The sequence below is a fragment of the Micropterus salmoides genome, unplaced genomic scaffold (assembly GCF_014851395.1).
Source record: "Micropterus salmoides isolate LMB-PRFRI ecotype aquatic unplaced genomic scaffold, ASM1485139v1 Ms_hic_scaffold_20, whole genome shotgun sequence".
In the NCBI taxonomy this organism is placed as follows: Eukaryota; Metazoa; Chordata; class Actinopteri; order Centrarchiformes; family Centrarchidae; genus Micropterus; species Micropterus salmoides.
Window position 1 is genome coordinate 28,846,843 of NW_024041151.1, and position 27,313 is coordinate 28,874,155.

At 43.2% G+C, this 27,313-nt stretch overlaps 1 protein-coding gene across 1 annotated transcript in view; it reads left to right on the forward strand.

Moving 5' to 3' along the window:
* The window catches only part of tln1 (talin 1), a 70,390-nt gene that overhangs the window by 24,470 nt on the left and 18,607 nt on the right, over positions 1-27,313 (forward strand). The window contains 40 exon segments of the mRNA XM_038734053.1: positions 460-557; positions 1,040-1,169; positions 1,303-1,455; positions 1,928-2,070; positions 2,700-2,827; positions 2,934-2,994; positions 3,371-3,475; positions 3,689-3,844; positions 5,530-5,631; positions 7,204-7,280; positions 7,532-7,712; positions 8,698-8,811; positions 8,916-9,024; positions 9,787-9,995; positions 10,078-10,176; positions 11,762-11,929; positions 12,047-12,341; positions 12,483-12,649; positions 12,763-12,891; positions 13,476-13,589; positions 14,002-14,115; positions 14,598-14,732; positions 15,205-15,309; positions 15,311-15,334; positions 15,494-15,596; positions 15,683-15,891; positions 16,140-16,259; positions 17,206-17,403; positions 17,933-18,072; positions 18,166-18,259; positions 18,480-18,569; positions 20,250-20,372; positions 20,518-20,661; positions 20,792-20,953; positions 21,925-22,065; positions 22,325-22,506; positions 23,160-23,292; positions 24,548-24,649; positions 24,839-25,009; positions 26,411-26,656. Coding sequence (XP_038589981.1) covers positions 460-557; positions 1,040-1,169; positions 1,303-1,455; positions 1,928-2,070; positions 2,700-2,827; positions 2,934-2,994; positions 3,371-3,475; positions 3,689-3,844; positions 5,530-5,631; positions 7,204-7,280; positions 7,532-7,712; positions 8,698-8,811; positions 8,916-9,024; positions 9,787-9,995; positions 10,078-10,176; positions 11,762-11,929; positions 12,047-12,341; positions 12,483-12,649; positions 12,763-12,891; positions 13,476-13,589; positions 14,002-14,115; positions 14,598-14,732; positions 15,205-15,309; positions 15,311-15,334; positions 15,494-15,596; positions 15,683-15,891; positions 16,140-16,259; positions 17,206-17,403; positions 17,933-18,072; positions 18,166-18,259; positions 18,480-18,569; positions 20,250-20,372; positions 20,518-20,661; positions 20,792-20,953; positions 21,925-22,065; positions 22,325-22,506; positions 23,160-23,292; positions 24,548-24,649; positions 24,839-25,009; positions 26,411-26,656 — 5,474 coding nt within the window.

Genomic DNA, 27,313 nt, shown 5'->3' on the forward strand with positions numbered 1-27,313 from the left:
TGAGAGTAGCCCTCGGCTCCACAGATGCTTTAGCTGTCATGCTTGCAGAGTTATATCTTTTACATGAGCTATTTCAACAGCATCTGTCTGCATTACTTGTTCCAACCTGTAAGTCATTTTACATTTAGAAAGACGAAGCTGTTAAACCCTGCATCTCTGACTTTTGCCCTATTTCAGCCGTGCGTTTCAACTCTCCAGCATATTAAGCGTCTAACCCTCTACAGACAAGTGGTCTCGTATTGAAATGTGTAGCTGACATGGTTTGAGCAGATGTATGTGTTGAGACAAACACCCAGAGACCCACTGACCTGATTAACATGGACGGGGAAGCTAGTGCACATATTTCAAAAGTCAGCACAAGTAAATGAGAGCTCCATAGTGGCTGAATATCCACATGTGCACATATGCCAAGAAACACACTCGCAGTGACTCACTCAGTATTTCTGTTTCCTTCTGCAGCCAATGACTATGGGCTGTTTCTGTCTGATGAAGACCCAAAAAAAGGTATCTGGCTGGAGGCAGGAAAGGCCCTGGACTACTACATGTTGAGGAATGGGGTGAGTCACTCTGGCCCACACTCTAAACACCACTAAATGTTACTAAAACTGAACTTTTAGCACATAGAGGCAAACTGGGAGGAAGACAAAATGTGCCCAGTGCATGAATAAGTCTTGAAACTTGGTTTTGGGCAGGGCCTCTAGATCAGATAACAATGTCAGCAGCAAACAGTTGTAGTTGTGAATGTCAGCTGAAATTGTGCTTACTTGTGCTTATTCCTAAACGGATCTTTAATTAAACTACCAAAAGCCAGTTAACTCACTAAAACCCCTGGTGCCCAGCTGGTCATTGCACAGCCATGAATAGGACCCCATGAGTCTATAAAAGGTGATTTGAAAAAAAAAAAAATTCTGTGAATATCTGAATCAGTTCTGCTTTGTTCAGGGGATTTAGAGTCTCATGGATAATCAAGCCTGAAAGATCTGTAGATCTGTCTCATCTAGTAACACAGAGCTCCTGATGTGTCTCCTCTGTCTGTCAGGACACTCTGGACTACAAGAAGAAGCAGAGGCCTCTGAAGATCCGCATGCTGGACGGCACGGTGAAGACCGTCATGGTGGACGACGCCAAGATTGTCAGCGACATGCTCATGACCATCTGTGCTAGAATAGGTCAGGTCACCTGGACAACTGAAAATAATGTCTGTCCACCTGAACGTCACCAGATATACTGACACTGCTGGTGAATCATCACTGTTTGGTGCTTGAAAGTAAGTGTAGTAACCCGAGTGTGTTTGTGTGCCAGGCATTACAAACTACGATGAGTACTCGCTTGTGCGAGACATTGGTGAGGAGAAGAAGGAGGAGACCACCGGCACCCTGAAGAGAGACAAGACTCTGCTGAGAGACGACAAGAAGATGGAGAAGCTGAAGCAGAAGCTCCACACAGATGATGAGTGTATGACAAACACTCGTCCTCACCCTCACTGCCTTTAACACACTAAATTGATGAAACTGACCCACAGGGTCATGGTTTCACTGGAAGTCAGGAGTCTCCCGTTTGTTGCAGCTCTGTTGGGTGTGGTGATGTGAAAATATATTTAGAACATCACGTCTCCTCTCTGTAACACTGCATGACACTGCTGTGTTACAGAGTCTGTCTGGAAACAGAATTACAGACAAAGTAATGAGCTGTGGGGAGGTCAGAGGTCATTTCAAAAATAGCAGTAGAGAGTAAAGCTACTGACAGGTGTGTACTGATTGGCTGTATATTGTGTATGGCCCGTAAACACACCGTTCCCAACATACAAATAGCAAAGCATTTCTTGAGAACGCCTGTCAATATTTTGTCGACCTTTTGTACAAGAGTCCAGGAACCAGCAAGTCTCTGTCTTCCTGAATCAGTTTATTTGGTTGCTGTTGTTCCTCAGTGAACTGGTTGGACCATGGCAGGACGTTGAGGGAACAGGGTGTGGAGGAGACGGAGATGTTGCTGCTGAGGAGGAAGTTCTTCTACTCAGACCAGAACGTGGACTCCAGAGATCCCGTCCAGCTCAACCTGCTCTACGTACAGGTAAACAAAGCCCTCATAGACCTGATAACTCTCTCGGAGTTTGTTTACTGGCATGCATGATTTCCTGCTGGAAAGACCATCTCATTTTCCCAGTCATCAAAGGGTTTTTAGAAATCAACAGTAATCAGTCAGGTGGCTTCATATTCAACATATTTGGCTCTCAGTATCTGTGCCAGAACAACAGAGATGACCCCCGGTCTCCATTAGGGGACACACATCACGGAACTGTATGAGCAGGGTCACAGATAACCTTAGAGGCTGCAATGCAACCCAATCAGAATGAACAGAAATGAATACATGAAAGAATGAAACTCAGCAATAATGCACCACAGAAAGAAAAAGACGTCTCCTATATGAACCTCACACAGCAACTCCACAGATAGTGATAGTATTTACAAAAAACATGGAAGCAGACCGTAGCCCAGTAACAGCTGAAACCAGCAGCCTTTTATGAGTATTAACACAGCCACACTGTGAAGCTATCTGAAAACAATGCACACCCTCAAGCCAATCACAATCAAGTATTTATCATGGCTATTGGCTGTACTGCTCAGGTTGTTTGTGAGGCTGTTGTAATGTAGTTTTCAGTTGTTCTCCTGAGTGATGACGGTTTCTGTCTGTGCGTTCAGGCCCGTGATGACATTTTGAACGGATCTCATCCAGTCTCCTTTGAAAAGGCCTGTGAGTTTGCTGGCTATCAGTGTCAGATTCAGTTCGGCGACCACAACGAGTCCAAACACAAGGCTGGATTCTTGGAGTGAGCGCTGCCTTCATATTCATATTGAAATTTCTGTTTTGAGTTTGCTTCTTGGCATGGTCCTGAGGCTTCTTTGATTCTAGTTAACCTCTTACTTCTTCCTCAGTTTAAAGGAGTTCCTTCCCAAAGAGTACATCAAGAACAAGGGAGAGAAAAAGATCTTTCAGGTAAGAAGTGGACTCAGGTACAGGACTCTGTCAGCTCTGACCCCACAGTCTTGCTTGTTGTTCTAGTGCTCAGTCCTGGCTAGATGAAGAAGACTACATGCACGTTTTATAATGTTATTTAGTAAGAAACACTTTTATTTTAGTGTCCAACATTGAAAGTGAAACTCTCAGTTAACATCAGCAGAGAGGAAGCGCTGAGAATTGGAGGGTTGTATAACAAACTCTACTTTTAACTCATGTTGTGCAGTCTTATTGAAAACAGGTCAACGCAAATGTCTGTGAATCATGAGATGTCACAGATCTAAGTATGATGACTTATATTTGGGGTGGCTTACTTAATGCTTCACTAAGGTGATTGTTTCTCTCGTCTCTGCAGGCACACAAAAACTATCAGAACATGACCGAGATCGAGGCCAAAGTCAGCTATGTGAAGCTGGCCAGGTCTCTGAAAACCTACGGAGTGTCGTTCTTTCTGGTCAAGGTGAGAAGACATTTCAGTTGGATGGATTGGAGAAGTTTACATTTGCTTTGAGACTCAGTTGCAGCTGGGGGATAATCAGATTTGTGGTTTGCAGGGTGTGGGTGTGTATTGTTGACATGCAGCAACATGGTTCAATTAGAAATCCAAATGTGTTAGCACTGCTGGTTTACTACAGTAAGGGCATTCTAACTGTTTGCTCATGTTCTCCTGCAGGAGAAAATGAAGGGCAAAAACAAACTGGTGCCTCGTCTGCTGGGCATCACCAAGGAGTGTGTGATGAGAGTGGACGAGAAGACCAAGGAGGTGATCCAGGAGTGGAGCCTGACCAACATCAAACGTTGGGCTGCCTCACCCAAGAGCTTCACTCTGGTGAGTTGATCATGGAAAGACAGAACATGTCATTGACCCTGAGCTGCTGCCCCGAGGGAGGTTAACTGTATCACAGCTCTCAGTTTACTTTCCAACCCTTAACCACAGTAACAATGTGTGTGTAGCGTGAAAAAGATGACACAATGACTCCAAGCAGCTCAAATGAGCTTCCCCTGCAGCGTGTCTCGACTCACCCTAATTCTACTTTCCCGTCGTCCCAGCACAGCATCGTTTAGCTGTGTTGAGGCATGCTGTGCTGCGATTGCGTGTGATCCCTGCCGTAACTTAAATGGAATGGCTCAGCATGTGTGGTCATGCAGCTGCAAATCCCATTTTTAGCATCCTTGCTGTGTACACCTTTCATTGGTTTTTAGATGGAGAGTGTCCATCTGTTGTTGTTGGAATGACACTGCTGGGTTCAGCATGCGCTCCACCATAGCATGCTCCTTGGCCGGTAGTTATTAGTGTACTACAAATAAAGCTCAGATGGTATAGTGGGTTGGCTATTAATTATAGGATTTGTGGTTTGTGTACCCTTGAGAAAGACAATGAACACTGTACTGCTCCCAGTGTGTGTAGGGAAAAACTGTAAGTGGTGTCTGCCAAATGAAATGGTGCATGTCATTGGAATATTTCATGTCTCCTTGTTCCTTGGGTGACCTGGAAATTGATCTCGTCCTTCGGTCGTTGCTAAGACTGCATTGAGGCCTACCAGTTATGTACCAAGTCCACTCTAGCATGAGCTTTGCAACTTTACAACTGGCTGTGCCTAACCAATCGTCACTCCTAATGCCTCAACCCAACAGCCAGTCAGAGGCAGAGTAGGACGGGTCCGCTTTTCCAGTCCGCTACAGTGCGGAGAAGTGTCGGCATCGGTGACATTACATGCTGGGGACGTGTCCCCAACACTGTTTGAAAGCATTTGTTAAAAAGGCTTAGAAAAATACTAGAAATGTTAAATAACAATTGAAAGTGCTTTGAGAAAAGCTCATTAGCACTTATTTTTTAATTTATTATTTAAATAAGATTAAAAAAAAATTATAAATTGACCCCAAAACGTGCAGCACCAGTCAGTAACTTTTACAACATCTTGACACGGTTTCTTTTTTCCGTTCTCTTCCTGTGAACATGACAACAGAGGAGGGGAGACACAATCATGCCTGCATGTGTGCTGACTCATCAGGGATGATATTACATGGGAAAAGTGGATCTACAGGAGAAACAGATCTGAAAGCAACCCAGCCACCTGAGTTTTGTTTCCATTTACATAAATAAAAACATTTCCACCATAAATTGATGTAGGAAATGCAGAAATGATTGCAGAAAATTCACCAGAATGCAGGAAATTAAGTGTTTAATGCTCTAAAAAAGCTTCTCATAAAGAGGTACGTAAAGGAAGGGACGTCTCATTTGTCTGATGACACAGTACCTCGATTCCTCTCTCCTCACAGAAACTTCATTTCGTGTCTTATGTGGGTGTCACTAAGAGGCAACGTGATATCAAATAACTCTAATGTAAACTACTGTGTGTTTGTTTTTCTTTCCATTTTAAGCAGGAGAGAGACGTAACAAAGGTCCCCCAGCTGGACTAGTCATGGTCGGCGCCTGAATCCCTACACTACAGGGGAGCTCCCTTGTATGTGTTTAATCTTTTAATCTGACGTTGCTCTTTGTTCTGCTTTCAGGACTTTGGAGACTACCAGGATGGATACTACTCTGTGCAGACCACTGAGGGAGAGCAGATAGCTCAGCTTATTGCCGGTTACATCGACATCATCCTCAAAAAGGTAACAAACATGATACATTACAATGGTAAAATGTTGTGGTTTATCATTGTATCAGCTTCAGTTTCCGTCTCAGAGAAAGAAAAGTTGACCTTTTCTCTGCTGCAGGTTACATGAGGTGGATTCCTTATTATTCTAGGAACTGTGTTGTAACTCTAACCTCGTCACCTGCCTCAGTAAAGCGGCCCTGGATTGTTTACAAGCGGCCCAAAATGCTGCTGCTAAGCTTTTGTCTCTTTCTCTTTACTGGCTCTATCAAATTCAAGGTTGTTGTGATCCCTGCAGGGTCAGGCAGGTGCCCTCTCTAAGGTCCACTGATCAGGGTTTGTTGGTTGTTCCCTGATCCAGGCCTAAAACTATAGGAGACTTTGAGGTTGTGGCTTCTAAACTTTGCTGAGCTGTGTCCCTTTGGACAGCCGCTTGTTTAGAGTTGCCTTTGTCTAACTGTTTTCCTTTTCTGTCTGTCTGTATGTTGGATACTGTTACTCCTACATATCACACACTGGACCTTTAAGGCATATGGTCTCTTCTGATCCACTTTTGAATTACACAGTTTTATGTTTCAAAGATAAGAAATATCAATGATTATGTAGTTAATGCCCACTCTGCCTCATACTTTTACCTTTCTCTCAGACTGGTTTTAATTTCCAGCCCTAATAGGCACTTTGTTCAATACCACGTCAAACTTCTAGATAGGAGAGTGAATATAGAGTCCGTTGAAACGACGTTAAGACTTCTTATTCTTCACTTATTTATCACCTATTTCTTAGATAAAATGTTACAATATCTACTTTGCCTACATTTCTTTATTGACCTCCGCCCTTTAAGAAGAAAGGGTTGTCAGGTTTTTCCATGTGCTCAGGCAGAAACAGATTGTAGGGCCCAAATGCAGACACTAACAAAGCAGAATGACTTCTTATGATTTATTAAAGAAAAACATAAGTGCACAAACAGGATATCCAACTAAAAATAGTAACTCCAGAAAGGCAGCGAACATCCCAAACTAACAAAACAAACTATGATCCAAGCTGGAGAGAATCTATCATCCAAGAACAAATCGTAGGCAGTATATACAGGGCTAACCAGCAGGGGAGAATAAACTGCTGAGACATATCAGGGGAATCAGGGAGACAATAAGCAAAACTACACACAGAAAACAGATGCAAACTCCAAACTTTAACAGGAAACAGCCAGACACAATATCAAAATAAACCAAGAACAGGACAAGCACACGGAACTGAAACCTTAAAAACATAAAGACACATTCTAAACACGACACAGAAACCAGCAGACAAGGACCAAAATAACCTCAAGCACAGACAGACACAGACCAAACCTGACTGGGAAACAAACTGAAAACAGGAACACAGAACAGGCAGACCATAATAATAATTTATATATTATTTTATAATAAAGTATTGACAGACTAGACCAGGATCATGACACATTGTGTTATAAGAGATGACAGTTTTTGAGCCTGCCTGATTGCAAACCTTTGTTAAATCAGGATTCCTTTAAAATGAAGTGTGTAAAATGTGTATGATCCACTGATGTTGTTGCTGCTGCTTTTGACAGAAAAAGAGCAAAGACCACTTTGGCCTGGAGGGAGATGAAGAATCAACCATGCTAGAAGACTCTGTGTCACCCAAAAAGTAAGTGTCTGTGTGGGGTGTGTGTTACTGATACATCCGATGATTCTTAATCATTTACAGATATTTTCCATCTGGCCACCAGTAGATAGTAGCAGTTTTCACAGTTTTCCTACTATCTTGATTGTAATCGAGAGAGTGTAGTCAGCAGCAGGGAGTGCTTGAGGGGTTACCCCTGCCCCCCAATTTCCGAGGTGAAACCCTGTATTGAGTCAGTAATTTTCCTTTTCCTTTTCTTTCTAACATCACTCCAGGTCCACAGTGCTGCAGCAGCAGTTCAACAAGGTGGGCAAGGTGGAGACGGGCTCCGTGGCCCTGCCAGCCATCATGCGCTCAGGAGCTGGAGGTCCAGAGAGCTTCCAGATGGGCAGTATGCCCCAGGCCAAACAGCACATCACCAGTGGACAGATGCACCGAGGACACATGCCTCCACTGGTAAACCAAAGACATACATCACAAAAGGCTTTAGCTGGTAGAATATGGGCGTAGGACCCAGCCTGCTGGGACTCTTCAATGAGGCTTTGTTTAACTAAACTGAATCATAGTAGATTTTTTGTAAGGCAAGCATGGCTGAAAAGGATTAAACCATAAACAGAATAACATTTGTTTGGTTTATTGTTTATTTGACATACACAATACATTTATCGCACCATTTATAGCTGAAAAGCTCATTTTATCTGTAAGCCTTAGGTGGAGGCATATTCATACTATTTTACAGAAGAAAATTTGTTATTTAACAGGTTGTGTGTAGTATTATTATTATTATTATTGTTATTATTATTGGTATGGAGGAAGGTTGGGAAAGGGTGAAGGTAAAATGTAAAAGCATAATTTTTGAGCCTCAAGTTAATTCGGAAAGTCAGTTGTCCTGTCATCAAATCCCTGTTAAGACTCAAAACAATAGTGAATCTACTTCTGAGCCATAGAGCTCCATTATTGTCCAGAAACTACAAACCCTTCAGTGAGCCTCATTACTGCACTGGTTGACATGTTCCTTCATCACCATGAACACGCACACTGTAGTTTATTTGGACACCCACACACACCGTCCTGCCGCCCCAAATACTCACTATAGCGCCACATGTGGATTAATCCCCAACAAATGCACTGTTTCCTCCTGTTTGTTTGATAAAAACTAAAGTGAGCAGCTGTTTAAGGAAATTACTTTGTAAGGGGTTTTTAGATTTACATCTTCAGTCACGGACAGGAAGTCAGACAGTACACGGACAAACATGTTGGATTGGGTCTGAACATGAGATTGGTTGACAATAAGAAAAATGAAATAAGAAAAACTCCAGAGTTATGCTTTAATAGCTAAATAGTTAAATAATAGTGATTTAATTGATATTGAGAGCTCCAACAGATTTTAGACTATAACACTGTGGGTCATATTAGTGACAGTACATTTGTGTGTCCACAGACTTCAGCACAGCAAGCCCTGACTGGAACCATCAACTCCAGTATGCAGGCTGTCCAGGCTGCCCAGGCCTCTCTGGATGACTTTGATACCCTTCCCCCACTGGGAACAGACGCGGTGAGATTTAACTCTCCTATTTTGAGTTCAAGTGGATTGATGCGAGTACTGTAACAGTCCGTTCCAGATCTTTGTCACCAGACGGTTGTGTTTATTTGTTCAAGGCATCCCAAGCCTGGCGCAAAAACAAGATGGATGAGTCCAAACATGAGATCCATTCCCAGGTAGACGCCATCACAGCAGGCACTGCCTCCATGGTCAACCTCACTGCAGGTAGAAACACTGCGCTTCACCATACTCTCTTCTTAACGCTATGTGTAAGACCAGACCTGCCATCCCCCAAGAGAAAACATTTTGGTCAGCTTAAAGAGAAGTGATGTAGAAACATACTCAAGGGTGTGTCAATGCACGGTGTCATCTTGGATGGGTGCAACACAGTTTCACCAGAGAGGGGAGTGAAACACAGATTTTCCATGACTCTTTAATGATGCAAGACCTATGGACCCAAAAACACATGTGAAATACTGAAAGATATATTAGAATCTCTTAATCCACAGGTCTTCCGCTTTCAGGATCCAAAGCAGTTTGGTGCAGTTGACGAGCTGCTTTACATGTTAAACATTGTTGTGCATTTTATATACTTCAGCCTCACACCACGGCCTAAAAACCATTTCTCTAGACCACAGTATGTTAGGCTGAACATTCAGGCATTGTGTCATCTTTGAAAATTTTAAGATGATACCCTTATTAATTGGTAAGGACCTAGAGGGAGGAGGTTTGTCAGCTGTTGGAAGGTTAACTATGGGAATCTATAGCCAGTTTCAGTGATTACATATCACATGGAAAGATACAGATACAATTTGATCCCATGTACTATAGAATGCTGAAATTTCATTTCCCAAAGTGAAGGCATTTTAGATCAGGAGACGCTCCTGGAGGCTCCTGAGCAACACTCACTCTGTCTGAATTAGTTTCTTATGTGTGACCCTGTGGGGGTGAAGACAGTTATCTATCTGTCCATCTGTCTGTCCTCAGGTGACCCAGCAGAGACTGACTACACAGCGGTGGGCTGTGCTGTTACCACAATCTCCTCCAACCTGACAGAGATGTCAAAGGGTGTTAAACTTCTGGCAGCACTCATGGAGGATGAAGGTGGAAACGGGCAGCAGTTGCTGGGTGCTGCCAAGAACCTGGCCTGTGCTGTCTCTGACATGCTGAAGACCGCTCAGCCTGCAAACACAGAGGTACACAGCCAAACCACAATGGACACAATGTTTCTACTCTTTGTTGTCTGAGTTTGTGTCCATAATATCTTTTTGGTTGTAGCCCCGTCAGAACCTGCTGCAGGCTGCGGGAAATGTGGGCCAGGCCAGCGGAGAGCTGCTGTCTCACATAGGAGAGACAGACACTGATCCACAGTTCCAGGTGTGTCCATCTAAACTTTGATTATTACAGTGTTGCTTTTATTTTTACATGGTACTTGATTAATGCCATCACTATATGAGTAATGTAGAGGAAGTATGTTCTATTGGCTATGATTGTCAGTCGTTGCTGCGTAACATTACTCGGCCTCATTGAGGAAGCATCTGTACAAACACATTTGTTTTTAAATGACTGAACATTTACATGAATGTTTAAGAACTACAGATCTGTGAGCAAGGTCCCATAAAAAAGAAAAAAGTGCTTTAAATAAATCAAATAAATGGCCTATCATTTTCATTCATTTAAAATGGCTTTTCAGGTACCACATTTGACAAGTAAACTTAACTTTTACAAAACATCTTTCTAACAAAAACACTAATGTCTGAGGATAGTAAGCTTCCATGGCAGTGCTTAACCCCAAAAGAATCAGTAAGTTAATAAAAGAAAACCCATCAGGACTAGTGTCTTTGGTTTTATTGTAAAACTGTATCCTGTGTTCCCTCTGTTTCGTGTCTATATTTGAAAGTTTCTAGGTAACGGATCTTTCAGGGGTGCCAGATGGAGAGTCCCCTCTTATTTTCAAATGCTGGTAACAAATGTGTCCTTAAGACACTTCATTCTAAAAGGCTAATCAAAACAATCTCTTAGTCAACAAAGGTGGTAGTAAGTAATTCAATCAAACAAAATCATAGCTCAATCTGTCATCTGTCAATCACAGTTCAATTCAAATCCATATTCATATTAGATGACATATTGATATTAGCCGGTAGGGACGGGGTTATTATAGCTTATATTTTAATTTCATTTTCTCTTTAATCTTAATCTTTAATGACTGACTATCGTACTGTTACAATTTCTCCACTGCTGCTCAGAACGGAAAATCTCTAGAGGTAGACATAAAGAGGGAATTTCACACCAAAAAGACGGAAACTTGGGAAGATACTCTCTTCATTTGTGGAGAACTACAGAATGTAGATTTTGTCCTATTTTCCTTACAGTGTAGTTGAAGGATCACAGGACAGTATGGACAGGAAGAGTCATCACAGCCACAGAGAACTCATTCAACGTAGCATGTGCATAGCGTAACCTTAGCTAGTAGATAAGTAAATACAATAATAAATATACAAACCTTTCCTTCAATGCTACACTTCTGATTTAGTTTAGACAGTCAGAAAAACAGCAAAATCCTCAAATGTCTTCCCAGCTCTTGTTTAAAAACACAGATGAATTAAGTTTCAACAAGTCAACAGCGAGCTGGGATGATATTTTAGGATTTGTGGGTGTTTGAGTGCATTAATATGAAGCAACATCAACATAGAACCTTTCAGCATTTACTGGGGGCAGCTTTTGAAGAGATAAAGTCTAATCAAGTTTGATTACATCCACCATCTCTAGGACCTTAGTAGTCAACCTTTCTTCCCTCATTCCACTTCCCTTCATTTAATATTAATTATGTATCAAATTAATCCTTTCATAAATAATCTATGTAATTCAAAACGTTCACATTTATACAGCACATTAACATTACTAACTGTCCCTCAGCAGTGAGAGAGTGATGCCAGCTGATGTGTGTGTTTTCCCCTGGTAGGACATGCTGATGCAGCTGGCGAAGGCTGTGGCTAACGCTGCGGCAGCTCTGGTGCTCAAAGCTAAGAACGTGGCCCAGAAGACAGAGGACACCGCCCAGCAGAACCGGGTCATTGCTGCAGCCACTCAGTGTGCTCTGTCCACATCTCAGCTGGTGGCCTGCACCAGGGTGAGTAGTCTGTCCGAAAACTGAGGAGAAGAGTTTTCTCGCAGGAAGTTCAGAACTTGGGTGTCCCTGTTGCGTGTGAACGCCGCATAAGCATACGCTATCTTATCTCTCATCCAGGTGGTGGCTCCAACTATCAGCTCCCCGGTGTGCCAGGAGCAGCTGATCGAGGCAGGCAAGCTGGTGGCCAAGTCAGTAGAAGGCTGCGTGGAGGCGTCACAGGGGGCCACCAATGACGAGGGCCTCCTGAAACAGGTGGGCGTGGCTGCCACAGGTGTCACTCAGGCCCTCAATGAGCTCCTTAAACACATCAAACAGTATGCCAGCGGGGGCCATCCTATTGGACGCCACGGAGAGGCCACTGACCGCATTCTGGATGTCACCGAGAACATCTTCAGCTCAATGGGAGATGCTGGTAGGTGAAGGGAGCTGAAGCCGTGACCACAGGGCTCACACAGATCACATTGTTTCTGCTAACAGCTGGGTATCAAAATGGTGCCATCGATCTGTCCGTCGCTCCTACGCACCTTGCATAACCTCTCGTATAACTCACCAGGTGAGATGGTCCGTCAGGCTCGTATCCTTGCCCAGGCCACGTCTGATCTGGTCAACGCCATCAAGATGGATGCAGAGGGAGAGTCGGATCTGGAGAACTCGCGCAAACTGCTGTCAGCCGCTAAGCTGCTCGCTGATGCCACCGCCAAGATGGTGGAGGCTGCCAAGGTCTGCCTTTGTCTTTCTCTTTTATTATGTCTGCGCTTAACGCAATGAACAGACTTGTTCTTCATTTCAGTAAGTCTGTCATTGTGTAATGATGTGCGTGCATTTCGCCCCAGGGTGCCGCAGCAAACCCTGACAGTGAGGAGCAGCAGCAGAAGTTGCGAGAGGCTGCTGAAGGTCTCCGCATGGCCACCAACGCTGCCGCCCAGAATGCCATCAAGAAACGGCTGGTCAACAAGCTGGAGGTAAAAGGGAAGCGGAAAGAAATCTGAGCAACATTTACATTTAGCGCGGAGTGGTGGGGCGGCAGTAGCTCAGTCCGTAAGGCGTTGCAGAGTGTGTTTTAATAAAGTAGTCAGCTGGTCAGTTTAGTTTACGAGGACAGATTATCATTAAATATTATGCTGTGGTCCACTTTTATTAGACCACTAGCATGTTTCAAGTCCCATATTTACTGTGTTTCCTTGTATAGAACTCTGCTGACTTGCTGAACACGTTGCTCATCCTCTCATCATTAATACCAGACTGCAGAATATCTGAGACATACACGGCCCCTTCACTTGATTCTAAACTTTAATCCTGTTCTTTTGGTATGCTACCACGTGCTGTGGTATAACATGTAAAAACCCAGCTTCACCTAATGATACTACAGCCTGCTTTTCCAGATGCTCACCAGGCATCCAAATAAAAACCTTTATGTAGTTTCAAGGCGATTATGCTGTAGAGAGAAGCATGCCCATATTAGTTATGCTAATCCGCTGATATTAGCTGCTAGTGCTAGTCATTTACAAGCTCAGTGTTTTAAGCTGACCCATCTGTTTCCTGTCAGAATGCAGCCAAACAGGCAGCAGCAGCAGCCACTCAGACCATAGCGGCTGCTCAGCACGCTGCCTCCTCCAACAAGAACCAGGCTGCCCAGCAGCAGCTCGTCCAGAGCTGCAAGGTAAACACACTCCCTACCTGCTTCTGTCTGTTCATTTCAGCACACTGCACAGATGGTAGCTTTGTTTTGTTTTATCAAGTTTCACGTTTTTGTCTGTGCTCACTCTTTATGTATAATCCTGTCACACATTTTATTTTGGTTTGAGGTCAGAAAGCCATTCAAGTCATTTGACATATTTTTTATTTTTCTACTAAACAGGATGACAATACAGAGGATTGAATGGCATTCTGACTAATATAAAAAAAACATAAAAGCAAACGGTCTCCCTTTTCATTACCCTTTTTTTTTTTTTATTTAAAGCATGGGGAATATACTATCAAAGCAGATCTATATGCTATATATAAAAAATATGCAGTTTGTATTCCGTTAGACTTAAAGTGAGGTGTGTGTGTGTGTGTGTGTGCGCCATCAGGTGGTGGCAGAGCAGATCCCTCAGCTGGTTCAGGGAGTCCGAGGCAGCCAGTCTCAGCCTGACAGCCCCAGCACTCAGCTGGCCCTCATCAGTGCCAGCCAGAACTTTCTGCAGGTGACTCTTGCACCACCAGCTTCAGTCACTCAGTGAAGAGTGAATATGTTCTATAGCAGTACAGTAACAGGACTCCTAACAGAATAGAAAATGCACTGACAGAACAGTCCAGTTGTGATGAATAAGTATATTTGGTGGTTATGTAAGTCATGTGATCTTTTCTGATGTCGCATTACCAAGCAACAATAATGCAACACTAAAATAAATGCTAATATGATATCTACTGTGATGGATTACTGAACGTAAGCAAGCCTCAAGTCTAAAGTTTATTTATGTAATGTTCTTAAATAACCTGGTATCAGTGTCTGAGTTGTGAGCTGAAACAGCACATTCAGAAATGAAAAAAAAAATCATGGTCCAGAGGATAAATCTAATGTAAGGCTTTTAGAACAGCTATCGCATCAGTATGTTCTTCGTCCATCCAATATCATGAAGTTAATCTTGTTTAAGTGCAATAGTTTGACTGTCCTCTCCTCCTCCAGCCTGGTGCCAAGATGGTTACAGCTGCCAAGGCTACAGTTCCCACCATCAGTGACCAGGCCTCAGCTATGCAGCTCAGCCAGTGTGCTAAGAACCTGGCCACTGCCCTGGCTGAGCTCCGCACTGCTGCACAGAAGGTACTCCACACCTTTATTATATCTTTATTATATTTTCTTTATGATGTGGACTCAACATTAACACACTTTTAAGAATTTCACAGCGAGAGCCGACCAGAGGGCGGTGCTGGACAGAAACCTGCATCAGATTAGAAGCGTATTGATTTCAGGGCAAACGAGCGTTTTTTTCCCCTGTACAGAAGGCTGACTAGCTGTACATGACACAACAGATCATGACACACATGTGATTTATGTTGGTAATTATTCACAAACCATTTTATAAATATTTGCCATATTTTTCATCTGTATTGCTATCAACTAATAATTTAATATTGATTGTTTGCTCTTCTCCAGAAGAAGATCTCTCTTGTGTGAATGGGAAAATAAGCCTGTTGCATTGCCAAACACAACACAGATAAGGCTTTTGCATTTTTGACATGTGTGTGTGTGTGTGTGTGTGTGTGTGTGTGTGCGTGTGTGCGCGCGCTCGCAGGCTCAGGAAGCGTGCGGACCGTTGGAGATAGACAACGCTCTGTCAACAGTGAGAGATCTAGAGAAAGATATCCAGGAGGCCAAGGCTTCTGCGGAGGGGGGGCAGACTCAAACCGCTGCCAGGAGAGACGGTGAGACATGGACTTTATTCCTCACCAGGGTGCGCCATGCTGTGAACCTGATGCCAACAGCAGGATAAGCTTCGTTTCCCAGATGACTAAATAGACAAGCTGATGAAATATATTTAGAACCGTATGAGTAAGTGTTTGTTTCTTTGCTGTGTTGTTCAGCTTGAGAAATGCTCCCAGGATCTGGGAACCAGCACCAAGGCTGTGAGCTCGGCCATCGCCCAGCTGCTGAGTGAGGCCACCCAGGGCAACGAGAACTACACAGGTGGGTTCGACATCAACACACCTCCGTAGTGACAAGTGCATTCATCCGTACCACACGCTGAAGTTCCTCTCTCCTGTTGGATCCAGGCATGGCAGCCAGAGACGTGGCCCAGGCTCTGAAGTCCTTGGCCTCGGCCGCCAGAGGAGTCGCTGCCACCACGGCTGACGCACCAGCACGTAACGCCATGCTGGACTGCGCCGGCGACGTCATGGATAAGTCAGCCAACCTGATCGAAGAGACCAAGAGGGCCATCGCCAAGCCCGGAGATGCAGAGAGTCAGCAGAGGCTGGCCCAGGTCAGAGACAGACTGATGTCATTGGCCCATCATATTCCATTTAGATAATGTCGTCTGCATATAGTACTGTATAACATATGCTGTAGATGATAGCATTAGCTTTAGCATGTAGTGACATGAGAACATGACTCGAGCTGTGAAGTGAGACTGTTGGCTGGTGAGTGGTAAGACAATGACTCAACCTGCAGAGACATGAAAGCTGTTTGACTTGTTGTCACTGAACAGTGTGTGTGTGTGTGTGTGTGTAGGTGGCTAAGGCAGTGTCTCAGGCCCTGAACAGATGTGTGAACTGCCTTCCTGGCCAGAGGGATGTGGACAACGCCATCCGCACTGTGGGCGAAGCCAGCAAGACACTCCTGTCTGATTCTGTAAGTGAGATAGATTACTGCTGGTGTAGAAATAGTGGTGAGCTGAATGTTTATTTTTTTTACTTGGTTTTGTGGATTTCATAGTGAAGATCCTCTGGATTAGTGGACCAAGCCCAGTAGCAGTTTCTTCAATCCACACAAAATGTAATAACAGCAGTGAGTGTGGTCTGGTCCTAAATAACGGTAACATCCATGTTAATGTCACAACTTTAAGCTGAACTAATCAATATATTTATATTAACATTGGATCAAATGTGAAAGGTGTTGCTACGTAGTGATGACCCCACACAGAACGACCACCTCTGCAGCTCCCCTCGGCTCTCCAGAGCTTTTTAACATTTTTACCTCACTGTTTTGGTTTCACGATCCTCAGCTCTACTGCGTGGTTCAGTCTCTGCACTCTCATCAACCTGGTTTCCAGCAGCAGCAGGCAGCTGTTTTCAGCTCTGGTAAAGTCACAGTACACGACCTGCTCTGCAGCAAACAACAGACGGACACTGTTGGAGACTCTAATAATAACTTTATTTGTATAGCACTTAGTTACAAAGTGCTGTACAGTAAAAACAAACAAGACCCATAATTATAAAAATATATAAATTAATTAAAGTAAATAAAACTCAACAACAAATAATAAAACAGTAACAGCAATAATACAATATTTATAAAAACGCCATACATTTAAAGTGAGACTTGAGAAGAGATTTAAAAGAGGCCACTGAGTTTGCCTCCCTGAGATCTCAAGGTAGGGAGTTCCACAGCTGAGGGGCCCTAAAGAGCAGGAGCCTGGTCACCTTTAGTGACAAGAAGAGACTATGAAACCATTAGTGGAGCTCTGCCGGAGGATCTCAGGCATCAGTCCTGCTTGTAGGGAGTTATCAAATCGCAGATGTAGGCAGGATCCTGGCTGTTCAGGGCTTTAAAAGGGCTTCTTCTCCCCCCTCTGTAGTTCCCGTCCAGTGGAAGGAGCTTCCAGGAGGTTCAGGCTCAGCTCAACGAGGTGGCGGCCGGTCTGAACCAGTCAGCCAACGAGGTGGTTCAGTCGTCCAGAGGGACAACCCAGGACCTGGCCAGGGCCACCAGCAAGTTTGGACAGGATTTCAGGACCTTCCTGGATGCCGGTGTTGACATGGCAGGAACATCCCAAGTCAGTATGATCAGAGAAGACTTTCACACACAATAGTGATGCTGGCCAGTGTTTTCCACATATAGACTGTACTTGGGCGGGCTGCCCAGGTATATTAACTGTCGCGTGGGGATATTTGCCGACCCACTGGTGCATTTTTGCAGAGAAACACAGAGATGTTATCTGGTATTACGTTAAAAGTGAATACACTGGATATTTCGCAATAAATAGAAATAGAAACCGCCCTCAGTTCCCACTGAAGATGTAAATCTTTAAAAATGGTTCACAAATATATAGTTTCATTTTTAAAAGAGGCTAAATTCTGACCTGCTCACAGTAGTGCAATAGTGCATTTGTTGAGGACTACTTTCAGCGGCGGATTGATCGACATGTGGTGCTCTAGCGGGTCTTTGGGGCAGCAGGACGGTTTATGTGGGACCGAGTCAAAATAAACTACAGTGTGTGTGTTCATTTCACTAAGAAGTTGTATGGTACAGTTGCTATAAAGTTTCTGAAATTCTCTACATACCTTCCTCCTCCTCTTCTCCAGTCTAAAGAGGACCAGACACAGGTGGTGTACAACCTGAAGACAATCTCCATGTCATCCAGCAAGCTGCTGCTGGCAGCCAAAGCCCTGTCCACTGACCCCAGCTCCCCCAACCTCAAGAACCAGCTAGCAGCCGCTGCTCGGTAAGGAACGTTCCTGTCCCACTCTTTGTTTGCATAGTTTCTTTAACTGTCTCGCTTTCTGTCTTCTACATCTCTGATCCTTTATGTCCACAGGGCAGTTACAGACAGTATCAACCAGCTCATCACCATGTGCACTCAGCAGGCACCGGGACAGAAGGAGTGTGACAATGCGCTCAGAGAGCTGGAGGTAACAACCATCTTACAACCGTCCATCTATCCCATTGATTCGTCATTCCTGATTTAGTCTGGGTTATGAAAACCCAGATGAAAAATAAAAGAAAATGATAAAAGGAGGACTTGGTTCCAGCACGAAGACAGTACAGCGGTCATGTGCCATTCAGCTGACATATGTAGGTACAGTGTGTGTTTTCTTGTGTGTGTTGTGACTGTGATGTGTTTGTGTGCAGTCTGTGCAGGGGATGCTGGAGAACCCGACAGAAGCCGTCAATGAACTGTCGTACTTTGACTGCATCGACAGCGTCATGGAGAACTCTAAGGTAGACCATACTTCCCTGCTGCTCTTCTTCTGTTTGGTTCTCTACCTTCCCATCATTTGCTCCACCTCCGATCATTTCATTACTCCTTTGCTAAATAATGAATCCACTTTACTGTATCTCACAGGAGGTGCTGCCTCCCTGTATAAAACATTTAATTCTAAGAGGAAGGGTTGTCCCAAGAGACAATAGTGCTCTCCTTCAGTGTTAGAAATATTCCAGTGAAATTCCTTTAAAGCTGCGTTACGTTTCCAGTACTTCATTCGATACCTAGGCCTACTTTTTGTAACCAGATCATGTGTAGGTAGTTTGATCAGCTGGATGTGCAGCCTCTCTTTACTCTGTTTGTATCTTTAGTGTATTTTAGTGACTTGTTTAAACAGACTGCTTTCTCGTTTTATACTTGTGACTGTCGTCTTTGTTCGTCGAAAGTTAACAAAATCATTTTCAGTTGTTTACTTTCAACACACGTATCAAAACTTCTATCTTTCCCCTTATAGGCTACTACTACCAGTGAGGATGAACTAATTAGGATGAGGAGCGATCTGATACAATTTTCCAAAACTTTTTATGTAGCAGTTACTTGAAACAAGAAAAATAAAATGGATAACCCTGCTTGTCCATTACAACAATAAAAAATAATAATAAGCTACCAATCAACTACTGTAGCTTCAACAGGGGACATTTTATGCAAGGTATTGAATGAAGTACTCAATTGGTATCGGTATCACTGTAAGGGTAATAGTTTTGGTACTGGTATCGTAAAATTTTAAATGATACCCAACCCTAGTGTTGAGTTTATCAGCAGTTGTGGATTTTTGAGGTTGAGCTGTTGATAAAAATGTGAAAAATAGTGAAATCATCTTTTAAATATTAAACCACATTCTGTCCGTGTCTCTTTGTCCTTCCAGTCACTGCGCTGTAAGGCCAAACATGTTTCCACTATTTGAAGAAGAATGTTTGTGATAATAGTGCTGATTTAATATACCTAAACTTTACTTAGAGAAATATTTACACCAATGTTCTCAGATGTTAAATGTTTCCTAAATACAAGAACTTAAGAACTGTTTACATGAAGAATTCTTATTTATTTATATCAGCATCTGCTCTCAGTACTTGACAGTTTTCACCAACAAAGTATTCAGGTTCGATACCCATCCTACTTCTACTATAAATATATTTCCCACTGTAGTTATCTGTGATGGTCGTGCATTATTATTTCAGCTGCTGCTTTGCTTCTGAAGTTTTGTTTGCTCAGTGAATTGCTCAGCATAAGACACACAAAAAGACAATGAAAACATTGTCCAAATTAAACTGTGTCATATAGGTTGACATTTTTTTTGGGAATCATGTGGGTCAAGGGTGGGATGGTAGACAATTTCACTATTCATCATGGGACCGGGACAGGTCAGGAAACAAAGGAATGGGAATCACGTCTGTTTATTTATATAAATATATATCTGCATTTCTAATATGAATAAACACTTTCTGATTATTTTATCTCTGGGACATAATTAAATTTTCTTTTATCCAGCGCTAATTGATAACAACAGTTACCTCATTGCTCTTTTTGTATAGAGCAGGTCTAGACAGTATTCTTTGTAATGGGAGTCATTCTCCTGAGATTCTCATGTCACCCTCTCCCGTGTCACTTGTGTGAATCTCTGCTTTCCCTGTTGACAGGTCCTTGGTGAGTCCATGGCTGGCATTTCCCACAATGCCAAGAACTCCAACTTGCCAGAGTTTGGTGATTCAGTCAGTGCTGGCTCCAAAGCCCTGTGTGGTCTGACTGAAGCAGCTGCACAGGTAAAAACTGTTCCTGAAGGTTATTTTATTATTGTGCTGGCCTGACACCAGGCTGGCAAGGTGTGTGTTTTGATTGTGTTTGGAAGATGTGCACTTGTAATATTTCCGCAACATGACCTGACCAGTGATCTGCTGATATCCCTAGGCTGCCTATCTGGTGGGAGTATCAGACCCCAACAGTTCAGCAGGTCAGAAGGGCCTGGTGGACCCCGCCCAGTTTGCCCGGGCTAATCAGTCTATTCAGATGGCCTGCCAGAACCTGGTGGACCCAGCCTGCACCCAATCTCAGGTACATGCTGACATCACAGCAGTCACACTAATGGCCAGTTATATCATCAGTTTTCTTAGTCTTGGGTTAGTGAGTTGAATGTGGTTGAAAACGTCCTCGATTCACCCCAGCGCACTGTCTCCCTGCCCAGGTGCTCTCTGCAGCCACCATTGTTGCCAAACATACCTCTGCGCTGTGTAACGCCTGCCGCCTGGCATCCTCCAGAACTGCCAACCCTGTTGCCAAGAGGCAGTTTGTCCAGTCAGCCAAGGAGGTGGCCAACACCACTGCCAACCTGGTCAAGTCCATAAAGGTTTGTAGTACAAGTCCTTTTAAATTCATTATCAATGACATGAAAAGCAAATGATCTGTGTTGAGTGAAAGCACATGTCTGCTTTGTAGTTCTTCGCTCTGCTAACTAAATAGCTTAAACAGTTGGCAGTGGACCGTGTCTAAAAACAGAAGTGTTCTGAATGACCGGATGTGAAGGCGTAGTGAAAAGCCTGCGGTCTAGCGAGGGGTGAGACATGATGAATTGTTCAGATACAGATATAGTTGTGACAAAAAAGAGAGCTAGATGGAGCCTGCTTAATGTGACACCCCCACACATCTGACCAATCACTAAATGTCAAAGGAAAAAAAAAGTCCCCAAATCCAATGTTAGAATGTTGTTTAGGGAGGGGGTGGCAGTAAGGTTGATGCAGTAAACAATGCATTATGTCACTTTAATGAGTTAAACTTTCTGCCTTTATAATGCAGTACATATGCACAGACCTTATTATGATTCACCCCACCTTGCATTTAATAAGATGAGGAAAAAGCATCTTGTAATGGGTAAAAAACGCAAACTTAAACACACAAGTTTTAGTGTGGATTGCAGAGGTCCACAAGTATGGAATGAAATGGATTATACTATAAAAATGTATTTTTTCTGTGTCAGCTTTCAAAAAGCAGTTACTACTCAAATATGTTGAAGCTTGAATCCCTTAAACGGCCGGGGGACTAAATTAGCTTTTCTGTTAAAATTGTACTGTTATTTCCATTTATTGTATTTCACCTGTTTAACCAATGCTATAGACTGATGTAATGTAATTTTTGGGACCACTGGGTAGTAGGATTAGATTAGTTTACCTCTTGGAGTTTTCTGTAGATTGCATCTGCTTTATTTATTCGTTTATTTATTTAGACAATATAGTCCTTCAAATATATGTCAATTTGCTTAGTGTTTTGGCCCCTATATACAAGCTTGTGAAATCATGGCTAAAAACCATGTCCCCTGTGCAGGCTTTGGACGGAGCCTTTAACCATGAGAACAGAGAGAAGTGTAAGGCTGCCACTGGTCCTCTCATAGAAGCTGTGGACAACCTGACTGCCTTCGCCTCCAACCCAGAGTTTGCCAGCATTCCTGCTCAGATCAGCCCCGAGGTATGTATATTCAGTCGGAAATTCATTTGGAAATGTGAGCTGACAATGATAGTTAACTATCTACTCTTACGTGAAATGATTGAATAGCACGGGGGCAGTTTGAGTACTGTTGTTTTGTGCTGACTTGTTCAGTGCTCATTGAAGTCATTGAGTCTGTAAGTAAGGGGAAAGCACTACTAAGGGTGTGTGCCTGGATGCTACCAGTCTCATTGAGGTTAAATCTTGTGCGATCATTCTCATGTCCACTCACCGTCCTCAGGGTCATGCAGCCATGGAGCCCATCTTGGCGGCAGCAAAGACCATGCTGGAGAGCTCGACCGGCCTGATCCAGACTGCCCGCTCTCTGGCTGTCAACCCCAAAGACCCCCCCAAGTGGTCTGTGCTGGCCGGACACTCCCGAACTGTGTCTGACTCCATCAAGAGGCTCATCACCAACATGAGGTAAACTCTACTGCCACCGCTACTGCTGGCTGAGCTGCCTCCCATCATCTCCTAGTCTGACATAACTATATATACTTATCGCTACTTCCTACTTTAGTAGAGCCGGCTTTACTCTGTTAACTGTGATACAGGAAGGTAATGTCAAACATGTGAGGACTGCCCCTTTTCTCATTTGTTCCACTTCCTGTTTTGACTTTTAACTTGTGGTTGCTATAGCTGACTATAGTAAATATAGTTCAAAAGTTGCGTTTTTGATCGGACCAGCCATATTTTTTAAGGAGGTCACACACCACAACAGATATCCAATTAAAAGACCATCTTTAGTGCAGAGTTACTTTGTGTTGCAGCAATGCAATTTGGTGTTATTTATATATACCAGTTTATAACAAAACTTATCTCATTGTACTTTTCATACATTTTGTAATGTTATTTACCGAAACCCAACAATTCACACAATGAGCAAGCACTTGGTTTCCACATAATTATATATATATATACACACACACACACACACACACACACACACACACACACACACACATTTCTGTACTTTGCCATTGTCGAGTGGGTTATAAGAGTCTCAAAGGGCCCTTTTGCTTTAGTAATAACTTATTATTACATACATCCTCCATCTCGTGTGTGTTTCTGTGCAGGGAAAAGGCTCCGGGTCAGAGAGAATGTGATGATGCTATTGAGGTGCTGAACGGCTGCATCCGTGAGGTTGATCAGGCCTCTCTGGCTGCCATTAGCCAGCATCTAACACCCCGAGAAGACATCTCCATGGAGGTAAACAGCACACGTGCACACACACACACGCACACACAGCTTTGTGAGGACCCAGTTACACATAAGTGGCCTCTTGTGTTAAGTTGTAGGTGAAGCTCTTATTCAACACACTTGTCTTCAATTTGTCATCTTAAACATTCTAATTCTATGTCAGCGCATATTGCGCAACAGTTGGAACAGATGCATGTTTACACAAGCTGTGTGTTATATTTCATACATGCACCACTACGTAATTGATGCATTTGAACAAAAAGTCCACCAATAGCTCTTCTTTTAACTTAATCTCTTAGTCTGCTTCAAAGAGGTCTTGGTCCGATTACACCTGGGCCAGTTCCATTCGCTGAAGATGATGTGAGATGAAGTGGAAAGCTCTGAAAATGTAGAAAGTGGAACTCTGAACCTTATTTTCTATTAGGGCTGGACAGTAAAACAATGACAATAATTATCACGATATCACAACAACACAACAAATGTTCAATAAATATTCTATAAATGTTTGATTTTATTCAGTTAAATCATACACGAATTAGGACTTAATTTTAAGATTATTTGTTGAGTAAAAAAAACTATAAAAGGTTTTAGTTAATGTTACTCGTGCGTATTTGTTGACAAAGATTTTATCATAATTGTTTTGAATGTTCTACCTCAGAGAGAAGAGTTTAGATCACCATCAGGTTTCTTCAGCTTTCACTCAGGAGCAGAAATCAGCCCTTAAACTTAAAATTTAAATAACGATTTGATACTTATCATTATCGTAAGATATGAAACTTTTTATAACATTTTTGGCCATATCATCCAGCCCTATTTTCTATAATAAAATACCCTAAACTCAAGTTTCACTTGCTAGCTTTTTTCAGTGCTCTCCAGTGTGTCCCAAAGTGTTCTTCAGCAAAAGGAATTTCCTCTGGTGTCAAGATTATTCTGTTCCATGCAGTATGTATTTACCAAAGGTCAAGAATGAACTTCTGTGCTCACATATTCAATGCAGCTCCACCACCTACTACAACCTCTATAAAGATCGTATTTATTGCATGCAGCTGTATTGTACAGGCGTTTCTATCATTGTGTCTGCCTTTGTGTTTAATAATCTATGAAGTGTGTACAAGCAGTTAAATGATAAAGGGAAACTCTGTTGTCTTGCTCAGAGTGCTTTGTGCCTGACATCTGTGATAACTGTAAGAACTATAGAGAATGAAGATATGTTTGTACTGTAGTGAAGGTATATTTATTCATCTTATATGTGTATATGTTGCAGAATCTCCATGAGCAGATGGCTGCCTCAGTCCATGAGATCCATAACTTGATTGATCCTGTAGCTGTGGCTGCTCGCTCTGAGGCCTCCCAGCTGGGACACAAGGTAAAACACGGGACAACAGCTGACACAGTGTAATATAAATGTTGAGCAGCTGGTGGTCTATCTAAAGAATAACAAGGGCTACACTGACTTTGGGTGAACCATGTTCAAGCCTGACATTTTCCTTTCAATTCAAGGACTCTGTTTTGAAGTTGGCGTCATGTATAATTTGTTCCCCACACACTTGAACAGGTATCTCAGATGGCCAGCTACTTTGAGCCCCTGATCATGGCAGCCATTGGCACAGCGTCCAAGATCGTCAGCAGCCAACAGCAGATGGCTGTCTTAGACCAGACCAAAACCCTGACAGAGTCAGCCCTGCAGATGCTCTACACTGCCAAGGAGGCTGGAGGAAATCCCAAGGTACTGAAGCTGGCACTAGCCATTGCTATCCTTAAAAGCTGCATCAAACCTTTACCAAGAACAAAAAACAGAATCCAATAAAATGAAATGATAAGCTTCTTCAGGTTGAGGCCCGGTTCTTTCAGGTATTTCCTTCATGCTGGTCAGCAAAAGCAAAGTCAACTTCAAAATAAACTCAGCTCATCTAACTAAAAACACACGCATTTGGTAAGAAAGTTACAGCCGTGGTATACTTAGCATACCTCAATATTTAGAAATAATCCTGCTGATAATTAAGTGGCAATGGTTACATGTCCAGATGTCCACTTATGGTAATATGATAAATCTGATGATGTAAGCTTAATTAGGAGTGAGCGATATGGCCAAAATCTTCTCTGTCTCAATGGGGTGAATGGCCCCCTTTCCACCTGATGGTACCAGCTGAACTCGCCTCGCTCGTCTCTTCTCGGCTTACTTTGGTGCCCCGTCCTCTTGTTTTGCAGGTATAGTACCCCCTCAGTGTTGCTGGCCATCAGAGTGACGCCACATTTCCTGCCGACAGGAAGGATTTGTATAGGCTTTAGTCAGTGTTTTAACAGTTTTGATTGACTGGGTCTGTTTGTTTTGGAAAGAAGATGACTTTGGTGGTAATTTGACTCCCGGTAAAACCATCCTGAACGGTCAACACCGAAGGAATCCTAAACTAAAAACAAACTGAACCCCTGAACTGAGCTGATGTTAGCAGCAGCAGCTCGGCTGGAATCGCACTGCTGGACTAGCTGCACACTGCGTATTGGCTGATAGCTAGGTTGTTTCCGACAAGGATTTGTTGTCGATAATCTCTGACCAATCAGTCGTCTGCAGTGTTTTCACATCACCTTTTATCGCCTCAGCTGGCCTCACCTTGTTAGGAACTGGAGGTCGGAGGTCATACCAAGGTTATTGGGAACCAGGTACCAGATTTGCCCAATGGAAAAGCAAAAGTAGAGTCAAGGCGAGTAGAGCTGGTACCAATGCAGTGGAAAAGGGGCTAATGTGACATATAGTGTAAAACGCTTAGAGTGGTCAGAAGACTAGAAAGGTGCTATACAAGCACAGTCTATTACTATCGCTGTGCTCAGGGTTAAGACATACATTCTCACAACTACGCTTAGTGGAACCGCTCGGGTTTTAACACGTTGAAAGAGACAAGATCATATTACCTCTGTTCTGTCTTTACTGGTTACCTCTTTAGACTTTGTATAAAGTATTTATTAATGTTAGAAGCCCAAAGTTATTTTACATGTGTTTTTATTATTTTGCTGTTTGTATTTTGCTTATTTGATGTGATTACATTTGTTGGATTTAATTTAATTGTGGTGCTTTAACAGTGTGGGTGAATACTTCAGCTTTGCCCTGTCAAATGTGATTTCCCTTGTCCAGGCACACATGCAGGAGGCCCTGGAGGAGTCCGTGCAGATGATGAAAGAAGCAGTAGATGACCTTGGGGCCACTCTGGGTGAGGCAGCCAGTGCAGCAGGCGCAGTGGGTGGCATGGTGAACTCCATCACTGATGCCATCAATAAAATGGAAGACACGCCTGCGCTTGAACCTGAAGGCACCTTTGTGGACTACCAGACTACTATGGTTAAGACAGCCAAGGCCATAGCTGTCAGTGTGCAGGAGATGGTAAGGCATTTTGAGAATCATCCAGTAGGCTTAAGTAGTTCTGGTGACTGAAATAAAGTTGAACTAAAACACGAGCTAAGTAGTAAATGCTTGGCATGTTAAGTCATGGTTTTCAAAGTGTGGTCCGGGGACCCCCAAGGGTCCTTGAGAGGATTTCAGGGGGCCCCCGGCAAAAAGGGGAATAGTCGATTTTCACTATAATCCAATCCATAAGTAACACAAAGATCGAATGTATGACTATATTATTCATAAGTTTCATACACTTTCTTTAATAAAACATCTAAAAACAAAAATGCAATCAATGAGGGAAATCTTATCAAATGGGGGTCCGTGATCTAATATGTGTCAGTTTAGTGGTCCTTGAGGTGAAAGATCCAAAAAACAAACTGGCCTCCGTTACAGTCTGTCCCAGCCCTGCCCCTTCCATACCTAGTAGCCCACCAACAGTAAGGCCCCTAATATCTGCATCAGACCCCACCCCTGTTATCTGCGTCAGCAATCAGTCTATGATCAGCCCTGACTCCTGTGATCTGCATCAGACCCCACCCCTGTTATCTGCGTCAGTATACAGTCTATGATCAGCCCCGACTCCTGTGATCTGCATCAGACCCCACCCCTGTTATCTTGATCGCTTCCCATTTATTTCTATGTGGAACA